This window comes from Wolffia australiana, chromosome 15, assembly GCF_029677425.1.
Source record: "Wolffia australiana isolate 7733 chromosome 15, ASM2967742v1".
Classification (NCBI taxonomy): domain Eukaryota; kingdom Viridiplantae; phylum Streptophyta; class Magnoliopsida; order Alismatales; family Araceae; genus Wolffia; species Wolffia australiana.
In genome coordinates, this window is record NC_135849.1 from 9881789 (window position 1) to 9896555 (window position 14767).

A 14767-nucleotide genomic window follows, 5' to 3' on the forward strand; every position below is an offset into this window, starting at 1 on the left:
CCGTCCACCCCCGCGATGGAAAACGGACGGCTCAGATTTCTCGTTTCCGTTCACGCGCAAGGAGACAAAGACTCCGGTCAACGCAAAGCCACAGATAAATGGGAATCAGAGGCTTTAATAAGCCGATGAAAAGCGGTTATCTCATCATAACTGGAAACGCATCCCGACCGTTGATCTCTCCAATCGTGGGGCGGAGAAGAATTGGGTGGCACCACCGAGGACCACGAGGGAGACGGTGGACCGGACGGCGACGTGGCCCGCCCTCACGCACTTCCACCTCACCCTTGTCAAATGCCATTAAAACCCCTCAATCTAACTGAATCTGGCGCCGTTAAAGCGGGGCATTATCGTCACAACCTTCCACACCAGAGTTTCCATTCCGAAAAGGAAATAAAGAGGGAGCCGCGACTCTCGCCGCATCGTCTCACTTCTCGTTCTCCACCTGCCCGTGCGCGGGGGGAAAAGGTCGGAGTGCCGCAGCGTGGAGGCAGCTAATTGGTTGAAAAGAGCGGCTGTACAAAGCGAGGCGTACGAAGAGTTATGGGAATTTTTAACTAGGCTATTTATTAAATCCCTGTCCCTTCCAGTCTCCCTCTCCATTCCTAATACCCACAACACGGCGCCGCGCTCCTCAGCAGGCTTTTCTGCGCTAACGCCGGCAATCCCTCTTCTTCTTCTTCTTCGTCTTCCTCTTCTCCGTCGTCCTCTTCCTCTCGCTCGTCCTCTCCAGATCTCTGTGAATCTCCTCTCTCCGACGCTTCCGGTTCCTCGGCTCGCCGGTTTTCTCGCGGCCTACCCTGGTTTTGGGGGATGAACTGCCACGGTCCGCTGAGCGAAGATGTGGACGACGAGGAAGGCGAGTTCCTCGAAGCGGCGGTCAAGGACGTGGCTCTGGCGGCGAGCCTGCTGATGTGCCTCTCCCGGAGAAGAAGGCCGACGACGGAATCCGCCTCCACGGCGGCGGAGGTCGTCTCGGAGTTCCACCGAGGGCTCGGCAATTGGGGGTGCCGCCGGTGGAGGAGCCGGGGCACGGCCAAGGAAGGCGCCTCGGCTACGAAGACGGATGACGTCAACCGCGCCAGCCCGACGACGCCGCTGTCGTGGAGCGGCGGCTCCGGCACCTCGGAGAGCGTCTGCGAGGACCAAGGCTGGGGGGGCTACGCGCGGCCGCAGAAGCGGCCGACGACGGAACGGAGTCTTCAGGAGCACGCCGAGCAGGCCGTTACGGAGATGGCGGAGCCGTCGCCTTCGAAACGGCCACGGGCGGAGGAGAGTCGCTCTCCGGCGTCCACGTGGACAGAGAGGGAGGCGGCGAGTGAGGATGGGGCACTTAGGGTGTTCATCCCGCTGGAGCCCTCCGCCGTCGGATCCTCCATCGCGGCGCCGAACAAGGTCAGGATTTTCCTTCTTTTTTTTTGGGTTTTCCTTTTATTTTTTTCCTTCCTCGGTGGTTCTCTCCCTGCTTTGGATTTTTCCGTCGTCCCCCCCAATCGGATTAGGCGACACCCATGCCGAGCCCACCACGCGGGTTGACCCCCCCCCCCTCCCTCCCTTCTTCTTCCCCCCCCCCCCCCTCCTTCCCTTCTTCCCCCCCATCTATCTATATCTCTCTCTCCAAGTCTCCATGGCAAAGTGGAGAATGGCATATCTACTCGCCCTCTCTCCCACGTTTAGTGGGGGGACGTCAGGCGCGTGGCAGCGGCGGTGGGAAGCCGCCGGCCCCACCGCCGCCTCACCCGGCGGACCTTGAAGAGAATATTAAATACCCATCACCCGATCGAAGGGCGGAAGGTCGAGAGAAAGGTACATAGCGGTTCGAGCCCGTTCCGTAGGGCCTTCTCCGTCATTTTCTTCCTCTCCACGGGTTAATCGAACCTCATGCTTATCCTCCCTTCCATCGGTCGGCTCTTATCCTTCTTCCATCTTCTCTCTCTCTCTCTTTTGTTTTTTCTACGCGTCTTTGACTATTTATCTTGTGATATTTCAGGAAGTTTGCTTGGTGTCGGTATCCCCGGCTGCCACCGCCCGCGGAGAACCGGTGAAATCGAGGCCCGGGTCGGACTCCACGAGTCCAGCTGGCGTCCGACGAACGGGGAAGAAAAAGGTAGCAGCTTTATCTCCCTACGGTGCAAAAAAATACGTTTTTTAATGTTTTTTTACTGATATTATTTGATCCCAGACGCTGTCGGAGCTGAGAATTATGGAGGAGTCGCTTCTGCGAGACCGAGCCGACCTCGAGAAGGTGGGTGCCCTCTCTCTCTTTGAGTTTCCTCTTCCCTGGTTCAACCCTAACCAGAAAAAGGAAAACAGATGCTCGACGAACAGAGGAAGATCTTGGCGGCGCTCCGGGAGGAAAACCTGAGAATGACCAAGTTGAAGGTAGGCGACTTTGGATTAATGTCGGTAATCTTCGGAAATTGATGGGATTGAATGGGGGGAATGCAGTCGGAAGGAGGTCGGCGCGAGGGAGCGCTGTTCATCGATCTCAACAGCGTACCGGAGGAGGAGCCCTGAGAAATTAGAAGGCTGCGGTCTCGTCGCTAACCCTAAACTGTAGATAGAGCGAGGAAATGGGTGGGTGGTGGGAGAAGAAGGAACCGGCGGTTGATTCGAGGATGATGAAGACCGCGGTTGAGTTCTTCGGAGGCTGCTCTGTTTCGTTGTCTTGTTGTTTGAGTGTGGCTGAGCGGGGAGCGGCGAGCCGAGCTGTGAGGCTCCTCTCCTTGCCAGGGCTGTAAACGACTGCCCGTTTTGACATGATTAAAAGCCCACGCGTTTCTTCATCTCTGTAGGTCGTTGACTTTGTGTGGTGATGATGCTGTGGCTGCCGTTTCTCCTGCCCAGCGACAAATTCTTAATGAGATGGCAGAGAACGAGAGAGAGATATTGAGATACTGAGAGAGAGCTGTCTATGGAGCCCAATAATTTATTTTATAAGCCTATTTATGAGGAACCCAGAATCACGTTATTTCACCATTTCTTTTTTCTTTTTTCTTCTTCTTCCATCTCTGGCACCTGCCATGCTGCCAGCGTGAAACGTGAGTTTGAATTCCATGGCTGTGCTAGGTGCGAGTCGGTTCCCGCAGTTATCCCATTGGGATAAGTGATATTTTCCCTTCTTTTTTTTTTCCGTAAACCCGTTTGGCCAGTAGTTGAAAGTTATATAATACGTTCCATACATTTATTTTAACCACTTTTTAAAGTCTTGTGACGGCAAATTTGATTGGTTTTTAAGTAATAATAGTTATATCGGTTAAAAATTGGGCTTAGCTAAGCTAAGTGATGATTTAAGATAATTTAGGAACGTTTACAATTTAATCTGGACAGCAAAGCATTGAAAACAACGTTTCTAATTGTCATAAAATGTTACATGAATGTGAGCAACATGATTCAAATGATTGAATTTTTCAGTTTTCAATTATTTATGTTGTAAGATGTATTTACGACCAATTATAATATGTTTGTCTAAAACCCAACTAAGGTTTGAAATTATGGAGACAATGGTATTCTTTACGTGCTAGATTGCATATGATTTTAGACAATTAAATTCAAATAAGGCAAATTACTAACCAAAAGATGTCAGTTGTATTTTTCTTCATAATTTAACTTATCGATAATAAGCGACGTATTTTAAATTGCAGGGTTATATTTAAGGCTTGAAATGACGAGTCGAACACTATTGTTTTGATATCCAATATATACGAATCTACTCAATTTACACAAATACGACGACAGTAAAAAATAAATAATATCGAACAAACTATTCATAAGGCCAAAACAAAATCCTCGAAAATTATAATCAAATATTTAACTAGTGAACCAAGACAGGTAAAGGGGCAGGTGTGGACCAGCCACCGAACCCCCACCAGGAGCCGCAAAATCAGTTGAGCAAAATGTCGGCATAGATCAATAAAAAATCCCATCAAACGAACTAAATCCAAACTAAATAAATAACAAAGCCGAAAATTAACTCCAAAAAATGTTCATCAAGGTACAGGCCACCTGGCAACTTCGTTCAGGCACAGCGCCGACGCGGCCGGCATCATCAATGGTGGCGGCCACGACTTGGCCAACTGGCCCAGTTGACCGGCCCATCTTCCTCCCATATAAGTCCAACTCCCCCCCGCGTGATACTTGTCATACTTGTTAAACGCGGAGAAAGAGCAGCAAGCACTGAGGAGCGTTCATGGCGATGGTAAGGATGGGGTTCGAGTGGGAGATTCTCGGCGGTTGTATCGCCGCCGGCGACGGCGACAAGCGGCGCCGCCCTTACCACCGCCACTGCGGCTGCGCTCTCTGCGACAAGTCCTTGGAATGCCCCAAGAGCGCGCCGTCCGCCGGCAAGCTCTCCTTCCCCCTTTGGCCCAGCAGCTGCCGCCGCGGCGGCCTAATGGCGGCGCCACCGCCTGATTCCAAGAAGCGGCGATCCTTCGACGAGTCTTCTCGTTGATTCCGCTCTCCCAGATCATTCGATTCAATTCTATTCGATTCTATTCTTTCTTCTTCTCTCTCTGGCCTCCTCGCCAGCAAATTTAACCCCCAATTGTATACTCCGATCTGATCGTAATCACAGCGAATAGAACACAAATTCTTTCATCTCAATGTTTTCTACTGTTCGAGTGGCGTCGTTGTAGTATCCGATCGGATTGCAAGTTTTACTGGTGATTCAGTCCCATGAATCAGTGACCGGTATTAGAAGATGCTTTAAGTGCTAATTATGTCTGGAAGAGGTAATTAGATGATGCTTTTAGTGCTAATTAAGGGGCTAGGGGAGAGCACCGTGATAACAGCGTTGAGGAGGCTGGAAAAACCTGTTTTGCAGGTAATTCAGTCCCATGAATCAGTAATTGCTGATTAGAATGTGCTTCAATGCTAATTACGCGGCTCGGGGGAGAGCACCCTGATAAGATCATTAAGAACGACGCTTGAATAACCAGTTTTACGGGTAAATTAAATCCCTTGAATCAGTGAGCGGTGATTAGATGACGCTTTTAGTGATAATTAAGGGGGCCGGGGGAGAACACCCTGGTAAGATCATGAAGAACGACGCTTGAATAACCAGTTTATTGGTAATTGAGTCCCTTGAATCAGTAACCGGCGATTAGAAGATGCTTTTAGTGATAATTAAGGGGTTCGGCGGAGAGCACCAAGGTAACTTCATTAATGAGGCTAGAATAACCAGTTTTACTGGTAATTGAGTCCCTTGAATCAGTGACAGGCGATTAGAAGATGCTTTTAGTGATAATTAAGGGGGTCGAGAAGAGCGCCAAGGTAACATCATTAATGAGGATTGAATAACCAGTTTTAGAGGTTATTGAGTGCCTTGAATCAGTAAGCGGTGATTAGAAGGGGATTTAGTGGTAATTAAGGGGGAAGGGAGAAGGATTCAAAATCCGTGAGTTAACCTGCTCGTGGGTCTTTATTGGTGAGCAGGCGGTACCTGTGGGTTTCTGCTGAGGGAAAGTCGACGTCAAATTAGAGCTGCCAACCCCCATGGCGGGTGTTCTAAGAACGCCGCCCCTTCTTTACCCCTTAAATTGTTGACTACGTCGTTTCCCGTCTGCCTCTTGCTGACCAGGTCGACAACCAGCATCCTCTCTCTCTCTCTCTCTCTCTCTCTCTCTCTCTCTCTCTCTCTCTCTCTCTCTCTCTCTCTCTCTCTCTCTCTCTCTCTCTCTCTCTCTCTCTCTCTCTCTCTCTCTCTCTCTCTCTCCCTCTCTCTCTCTCTCTCTCTCTCTCTCTCTCTCTCTCTCTCTCTCCCTCTCTCTCTCTCTCTCTCTCTCTCTCTCTCTCTCTCTCTCTCTCTCTCTCTCTCTCTCTCTCTCTCACTCTCTCTCTCTCGCTCTCTCTCTCTCTCTCTCTCTCTCTCTCTCTCTCTCTCTCTCTCTCTCTCGCTCTCTCCTCCACTCCCCCCCTCTCTCCCCCTCTCTCTCTCTCTCCCCCTCTCTCTCCCTCTCTCTCTCTCTCTCTCTCTCTCTCTCTCTCTCTCTCTCTCTCTCTCTCTCTCTCTCTCCCTCTCTCTCTCCCTCTCTCTCTCCCTCTCTCTCTCCCTCTCCCTCTCTCTAACTCTCCCTCTCCCTGTCCATCTCTCTCACTCTCCCTCTCTCTATCTCTCCCTCTCCCTGTCCATCTCTCTCCCTCTCTCCCTCACTCTCTCCCTCTCCCTGTCTATCTCTCTCTCTTTCGCTCTCTCTCTCTCTCCCTCTCTCTGTCTCTCTCTCTCCCTCTCCCTCTCCCTCTCTCTCTCCCTCTCCCTCTCCCTCTTCATCTCTCTCTCTTTCGCTCTCTCTCTCTCTCTATCCCTATCTCTGTCTCTCTCTCCCTCTCTCTCCCTCTCCCTCTCCCTCTCTCTCTCCCTCTCCCTCTACCTCTCTCTCTCCCTCTCCCTCTTCATCTCTCTCTCTTTCGCTCTCTCTCTCTATCCCTATCTCTGTCTCTCTCTCCCTCTCTCTCTCTCTCTCTCTCTCTCTCTCTCTCTCTCTCTCTCCCTCTCCCTCTTCCTCTCTCTCTCTCTCTCTCTCTCTCTCTATCCCTATCTCTGTCTCTCTCTCTCTCTCTCTCTCTCCCTCTCCCTCTTCCTCTCTCTCTCTTTCGCTCTCTCTCTCTCTCTATCCCTATCTCTGTCTCTCTCTCCCTCTTCCTGTCCATCTCTCTCTCTCTCTATCCCTATCTCTGTCTCTCTCTCCCTCTCCCTCTCTCTCTTAGTCTCTTTCGCTGTCTCTCTCTCTATCCCTATCTATGTCTCTCTTCCTCTCCCTCTCCCTCTATCTCTATCTATTTATTTATCGATCCATCTGTCTGTATCTCTCTCTTACTGTCAATCTATCTATCTATCTATCTCTCTATCTATCTGTGTGCGACTCTCTCTATCTATCTATCTGTGTGCGACTCTCTCTCCCACTCTCTCTCTATCTCTATCTATCTCTACATCTACCTCTCTATCTCTCACTCTTTATCTCTATCTATCTCTTCATCCGTATCTTTTTCTCTCTATCACTATCTCTATCTCTCTCTATCTATCCCACTCTATCTCTCCATCCATATCTTTTTCTCTCTATCTGTATCTCTATCCCTATCTCTATCTCTCTATCTATCTTTATCACTATCTCAATCTCAAATTCTCAATTTTCTGTCTCCTTCAATCTCTATCTCCTTCTCTCTCAATTTATATTACATCCACTTTCATATCTCTCTATACAAGGGCATTCGTGTATGGATGCATTACGTCTATTTTCACCTCTCTCTAGACAAACGCATGTATTTGTGCTCGTCTTCACAGCCCGGTATATCTTGTGGGCGCGGAGAGCATGCAGTCGTGACCGGCGGCCGTGCGGAGTTTATAATAGAGAGAAGGGGGGGGGGGGGGCCGAGGAAGGGTCTCAAGGGAGTGAGTGATGGCGTCGACGTGGGTGCAGAGGGTGTACGTGGGGGGCATCTGGGATGCAGGAGTGGAGGTACGGCGAAGGCCCTACCACTCTAATTGCGCCTGTGCAATGCACCGCTCAGCGGGCTGTTCCGAGTGCGTTCAGAGCAGCGCCAGCGTCGACTATCCGCCTCGCCGGGCGTGGCGGAGCGCCGCGCTGGCCGCGGCGGCGCCGCCGGCTCTTTCTTCTGGCTCGGAATCTCTCCGCCGAGCGGCGGTGCGGGAAGATTTGCCGGTCTGGGCTCTCCTTGGACGAGCGTTGGAACTTGGATTGTCAGCCGATGTGAACACTACTTTTTGAATGGGTTTTGCGGGAAAACGAGAAAACAATGATCTTCGATCCTCTTTCTCTATCTCTCTTCTCCTTCTTCTTCTCCTCTCTCTCTCTCTTCTTCTCCTCCTCTGTCTATCTCTTCTACCTTGTCTCCTCCTCTTTCTCTCTCTCTCTCTTCTTCTCCTCTGTCTCTATTTCTCCTCCTCTGTCTATCTCTTCTTCCTCTTCTGCTCCTCTTTCTCTCTCTTCTTCTTTTTTTCTCTCTCACTCTCTCCTCTTCTGTCTGTCTCTCTCTCCTCTTCTTCTGTCTGTCTGTCTCTCTCTCTCACCTCTTCTTCTGTCTCTCTCTGTGTGTGTGTGTGTGTCTCTCTCTCTCTCCTCTTCTGTCTGTCTGTCTCTCTCTCCTCTTCTTCTGTCGGTCTGTCTCTCTCTCTCTCTCCTCTTCTGTCTGTCTGTCTCTCTCTCCTCTTCTTCTGTCGGTCTGTCTCTCTCTCTCTCTCACCTCTTCTTCTGTCCGTGTGTGTGTGTGTCTCTCTCTCTCTCTCTCTCTCTCTCTCTCTCTCTCTCTCTCTCTCTCTCTCTCTCTCTCTCTCTCTCTCTCTCTCTCTCTCTCTCTCTCTCTCTCTCTCTCTCTCTCTCTCTCTCTCTCTCTCTCTCTCTCTCTCTCTCTCTCTCTCTCTCTCTCTCTCTCTCTCTCTCTCTCTCTCTCTCTCTCTCTCTCTCTCTCTCTCTCTCTCTCTCTCTCTCTCTCTCTCTCTCTCTCTCTCTACTTCTTCCTACACCTCTTCCTTTTCCTTCTTCCTCTTTTCTTCTTCTTCTTCCTCTTCCTCTTCACAGAGGAAAAGGAACAAGCCAAGAGAGAGAGGTGGAAATAACGGTGTGGGAGATGTGAGCTAGACATGATGCTCTTTAAGTAGAGACTGCATTCACATGTCTTCAGCTTCAGAATTTGTAATAAGTTTTTATTCTGCTTTTCTGCTTGATCAGATTTGAAATTTGAGCACTGTGATATAAAATTGCCTAGGTAAAGTATAGCTTCACTATATGTATGAAAGGTGATATCTCTGTAGTATATAACCCTAAGAGACACCAGAGTTGATGATTTAAATCTGTCCAGTCATATGAAGTGGGCTACTTTATTCTTTGACATGCTCAGCTAACAGCAAAGGATCTATGTGGAATAGTTAAAATGAAGTATTTATACTTTAATATTTAACCATATTAGTCGCACTGTTGTAATGCGCATGAGTATAACCTTGATGATCAGGGATAAGTTTGATCCCTTGAAAATAATGAGGTTTTCATAAATCTTTGAGGGAGAACTTTAATTGAAGAGAATGGATGGTATCATTAATTTTCACGGGACTGTTGCTTATAACCAGAAATTTTATATTCTACACTAAAATAAAACTATGATGGAACTAATAAGGTTAAATTGAGGTGTAGGTTTTAGATCCAAAAAAGCCGATCGATAGTTGGTGATTTGTAAGCTTTTGAAACCATGTTGTGCGATGTTGTTTAAGACTGGGCAATATATCATTTAATTTGTAAATATAGCTCCCTGGATAGGGATGTCTGAATCCTGTGGGTTGTATAGATTGGTGACATCAATAAGTTTCCATGGATGAATGCACTCGAAAAATTAACCTTATGAACATCAGGTAACGACTTGAAGATAAACCTAATAATAGCAAAATATGGTGATTAAAACTCATGGCTGAAAGATTTATGAATAATAAATTTCTTCATAGTGATTATAGCTTTTTGTTATTTCTCTTTCCTACTATTTTTCTCTTGCAGCATTTGATTTGTATTTTATTTTTAAGATCCATTTGAATCCTATTATATGAAACTTGGAGGAATTTGGTATAAATCAGTATATAGTGTTTTGGATGAGGGTAGGAAATTATGATTTCATAGCTTTCCCAGTCAAAGTCCCATGAGGCTGAAGTGAAACTTGTAGATTCTGAATTGCATGTGAAACTGGAATGAAGATAAAGAGGGAGTTTATATTTGTAACCACAAAATTAAAGAAGCTTTTAAGATAAAACTATTTTTAATGTTCTTCAAGGTCAACTACTGTGTTCACTCATAATCATGAGTAACATGGTACGTTAATATCAATGCAATGTATTTGCATGCCTATATACATTAAAATGAAGAACACAAAGTAATATTCTACCATTCACTTGCTTCATTTAAGAGTGTTCTAAAGCCGTTCACGTGTCCAGCCTCTTAAAGTATCCACACACTCAAGGGGACTTTGATCTCTGCTTCTTCTTCTCCAACTCTTTGTGAAAACCTTGTGTCGCGTTGGGTGAAAAGTTAGAATGCTTCATAGTAGAGGACTAATGAACTCAAAATCAGGGGTAAAATTATGTCATTGTGAGTGTGAGTTTAAAAAATAATATTTATATGCCTTTACACATGTATAATTTATCTGGATAGGGATGATCAAAGGTCATATCCATAAGGAATGGATCTTGGAAATATCTCTTTCTATTAGGTGAATTTGAGATGATGAGGAGGGATATGTATATCCTAAGAGGTATAAGTACAATGGAGGTAGTGATCAGAGTCTTTGATCACTTCTATTTTAGAGGAGTGAGACGAGTTTGAGACGAGTGATGCAGATGTATTGGTCGTGATCGAGTGAGTGAAAAATGAGAGAGAAGGATGAAGAAAAATTTGAAGTGTTGATGGTGAGAAGAGATGTGAATTAATCATGAGAAGTTTCTGATTTTGTGTTTATGAATTTAGGGTTTGCTAACTTAGGGTATCATAGAATATAGGAGGATGTGAAGCCGAGACGGAATAAAGAAGATGGTGTGGGCGTGGTGATGAAGGTAGTGAAATAAGAGTATAGTGAGGACTGAAATAGTGGAAGATAGTGAGTTTTGGTTCTCTTAGACAAAAGGAGAGGGGACACGTGACAAAATGATGATGGTGGAAGTGATATGTGAAGTGGATGGTAGATGATGACAAATAGGGGTGATGATAGATGAGGATGGATGTTGATGATAAATAAGAGTGATACATTTTATACCTAAATGTGTTGAAGAATTGCCTATGTAAGGTAAGAGGCTAACCTTGGATCATTATGTTCCACTGGGATCAAGGTGATGGATATTATGTGGCTGTCAAGCAAGTCACACTACCATGTTTATTTAAGTTCGTGGAATAAAATATTTGTGTTCATTTTTATTCTGTGTGATGTTTATAATGAAGTCCATGAATATGTGCAATGAATTGGTGAATTATGATGAGATCATAATACAGTGATCACTAGTTTTAAAACATGTATTCTAAATATTCCTATTCGATGGATAGTCGAGACGAACATCGAATTATCTTGATGGAATAGCACTAGATGATCCTACTTATACGATAAGTATAACTGATCTTGTGGCTATTACTGTGGCGACACTAAGGATAGATAATGGGTGCTCTTTGGAGAAAGAGTTCACAGAATTGATCCGTATGAATCCCTAAATGGTACTATACCTAAACGTCAATCAGGTTGATTCAAGTCACAGTTGTATAAGTGATCCACTGACCTGAGACACCAAGGACATCTCGTGAGTGGACGACTACGTTTTGACTATGATTTACGAGCATCTAATCATGGGATTCAAATAAGTTATAGATCAGATGTAGTAAGAAGCTTACAGAGATGATTGAGTGGTCAAGATGGGATCATCCGCCCTCGGTATAAGAGGAGATTGACTCGAAGAAGACAATGCAGACAATTTCCTTGGCCAGGGTAGTGAGGATATTAGAGATGGAGTTCTCCAATGATCCCCATTATGCATCAGTACTAATGGAATGACGGATTAGGGTTTGACGATAAACCATACCCTAAGCCGTTCGAGAGTCTCGCGCAGATGATGGATTATACATATACGGTAACCGATGACGGTAAAGGTTCCATGATAGAGTTTAAACACTACTTGGTATCTTCTAGAGCACGAGGTGTAGCTTGGCACCCCACGGGCTGGAAACTTAACCTATTGATTGTGTTAAATCAATCCTTATTCAATTAAGGGTTAATATCACGGTTCAGCCTAAACTTTTTTGAAAATTTGAGTTACAGCCCTAACTTTTTTTTTGCCGCGTCACAGCCCGAACTGCCCATTTGGTCCGCCGCCGTAGCCCGGCCGTGACGTGGACTCGACGTGGCTGCCAGGTGGATTTCTGGCGGAGTCCACGTAGGCAGAATCCACCTGGCAGACACGTGGAATCCATGTCATAACGCGATTTGAAGAAAGTGAGAAAGATAGGAATGATTAGTCCGTCCAATGTGAGCCACCCGGGAGAGAGCTCAGAAAGGTGGTGAAGGAGAAGGGGACGAGACGGTGGAGAAGGAGGAAGAAAGGGCGTGAGAGAGAAGGGACTTCCGCGCTGATCAACGCCTTGGGCAGTGGAATCGTTGCGAGCTTCTTCTTGGCTACGGGAGTTCCACGAGGTAGGGTTCTTGGCTCTGTGTGCCTACTAAGCTTCTTATTAGGTAGCTCGTTCCTTTTTGCTGTGTCACTTCGGCGATCTATAGGGCATTTAGTCTTACCATTTTATGCACATTCCACCTGCATATTCCTCTTCCCAAATACATTGAGCCAGTTTTCTCTTCTTCCTTTCTCTCCCGAATAGAACACCTAGGTTCGTATCAGAGGCCACTTCAACTAAAACACTTTTCGTAGCCCTTTAGGCCCACTGATCTGCTAATTAGAGGACTAAGATATACCTATGTAACATTAATTTTTTTTTTAACACACACTCTGTAATGTTAAATTCCTCAAGGTGATATTGATCTGAGGAAAGTCGTATAAAACCAGAGCAAACATCTATTCAACAGAGTTTGAAATGTTGAAGTAAAAATCGATCAACCTTTGTAACAATAAAGAGAGATCAGAGAAAGATGAACGTTGCTCGCCAGCCCTCAGAATCCGTGGTGATCTTTAGTCGGGATAGATCGATTTTAAATGATCTTATAATTTGGAAGAGATCAGTTGTCTTCTGAGTGTACAATGTAAACAAGAAATATGAGTGTACAATGTAGGGCTGGCGGTTTTCCGCATTACATATTGTGTTGCAATTTTCAATGGCCCACTCACATAATTTGTTAGATATAACCATCTTTCTATCTGTGGACTGTTTCCTCGTGTGATGACCTGCTGTCTTTTTTAAACCGCAGAGGATATCTGTGGATTGTATCTCTCAATCTTTATGTCAGTTTATCAATGTGTTCTTTCTACATGATTTCTTACCTATCAATGTACATATCTACAGTCTTTCTATCTATCTACGTAGCTTTCTATCTTTGTACATATCTACCTTGATGAACTATTCCTTTTTAACCCAGACGTTTTGGAATCCTAATCGACTTAACTCCTAGGCTCAATGCGAACATCCTTTTGTTTCTTATATTCATGTTGAGTCTGAATATGTTGGCTGAAACTCATAAAATATGTATTGTGGTACAGTGACTTGGTTTTCTTATTTTTGTGTTATATTTATCTGCGACGTATGGTCCATCATTTTCTTCTCAAGATCCTCTCTCTTGCCTTTATGAGGAATCGATTTTTCATTTTAGATATCGACGTGTGACTTTGTTCGTATCATACCCTAGGCGGATTTCTGGTTTCTCTCTGGTTTTTTTTTCTGCGGTTTTTTTATCATTTTAAATTTTGCTCATCTTTTTCTCATTTTGGTTCTTTGGATTCTCGGTGGTCCAGATTTCTTTACTTGTTTAGAGCTTTTTTGCTTAGTTCTTGGACTGATCTATCTGTTATATTTAATTTTCTGTTTATTTATCTGATGACAATGCTGCTCACTTGAACGAACGAAAATTATGATGTCCCTATCTCCAATTCGAGAGATTTTCCTCATCTTTTCTGATGTTGGTTTTGAAGCTTTGTTGTATTGTTTAGGCCTTTCAATATCGTTCTTGGTCGGGCTCTCTGTTTTTTCTGATGATTGCGATCCTCTGTAGAACGAATGATGATAACATTGAATAATTGTCTTGAAAAGGTTGATTTTCATAGTAGTCGACATCGTCAATGGGCAGAGCCATATAGACAGAGGCTGACACCAATCATTGTTGTCACGTTGGCGAAGAGGTTGGTGTTTCTTTATTGATTGACGATGATATGGAGAACGACCGGCAGCCCTGGATTCTTGAATGATATTGACACTATACCATCAAAAAATCATCAATCTGATGGGTTCAATTCTGTTTATGATAATCGGAACATGCCAAACCCTGAATTGAGCAGCTTATTATCATATCTGTAAATTCTTTCGCATACTTATCGATGAGAACCCTCAAAATATGATCCTTTTTTAGCAATAGGAAGAGTTGTCCTCTTCTCACAGGCCTTGTCGGTGCTAGGAGAAGAGGTTATTCTACTTGGTTATTATACCTTATATTTCTTGATGAGAACCCTCAAAATCATTTTCTCATCCTTTTTTTGCGTTTTTAGGCGTTCTTCTCTTCTTTGACAGTGGACGCTTGGCTTTAAGTAATGTAAGTTATTATTATCTTTATTTTTCCCTTTGCTCTTAAATATTGTATTTTTTATTATTTCCAATGTTATTTCAGATATTTTTGTTTGCTGTAGAAGAATGTAAGTTCTCCTTGGTAATTTAAGTATTTTGCACGCATGATCAATTACTATTTTCCATCTGTCTCTTATACAGGGCTGATGATGAGTGTAAGGTGTTTGGTTCTGATTATGATAGCGATGATGATTCTGAATATGATATAGGTAGGGAAGATGAGGAAAGTGACGTGTACTTAAGTGCCCCCGACGAATATTCGAGTGACGAATGGAATGAGGAATTGGTAGACGGCCATAGAATTAGAAACGAACATGTCCAACAACACACATTTGTTGCTGGATATCATAGCGAGTATGATGATTCAGAGGGTGATATGTTAACCCCCTATGATACCGATGATGAGGATGAAAATGGAAGGTACATATACATGGGCAAGACGTATGATCCAAGATGCCCCGCTGAGAGTTTTATATTTCAATTAGGCATGAAATTTGAATCGGCTTCTCAGTTTA

General features: G+C 44.9%; 1 protein-coding gene across 1 annotated transcript; it reads left to right on the plus strand.

Moving 5' to 3' along the window:
- The first annotated feature begins 442 nt into the window (after positions 1–442).
- On the plus strand, positions 443–2783 carry LOC144712865 (uncharacterized). The gene is made up of 5 exons (XM_078587232.1): positions 443–1392; positions 1988–2104; positions 2180–2242; positions 2311–2379; positions 2446–2783. The coding sequence occupies exons 1-5, from the start codon at positions 811–813 to the stop codon at positions 2512–2514; spliced, it is 900 nt and encodes a 299-aa protein (XP_078443358.1). The 5' UTR covers positions 443–810; the 3' UTR covers positions 2515–2783.
- Positions 2784–14767: the final 11984 nt, after the last annotated feature.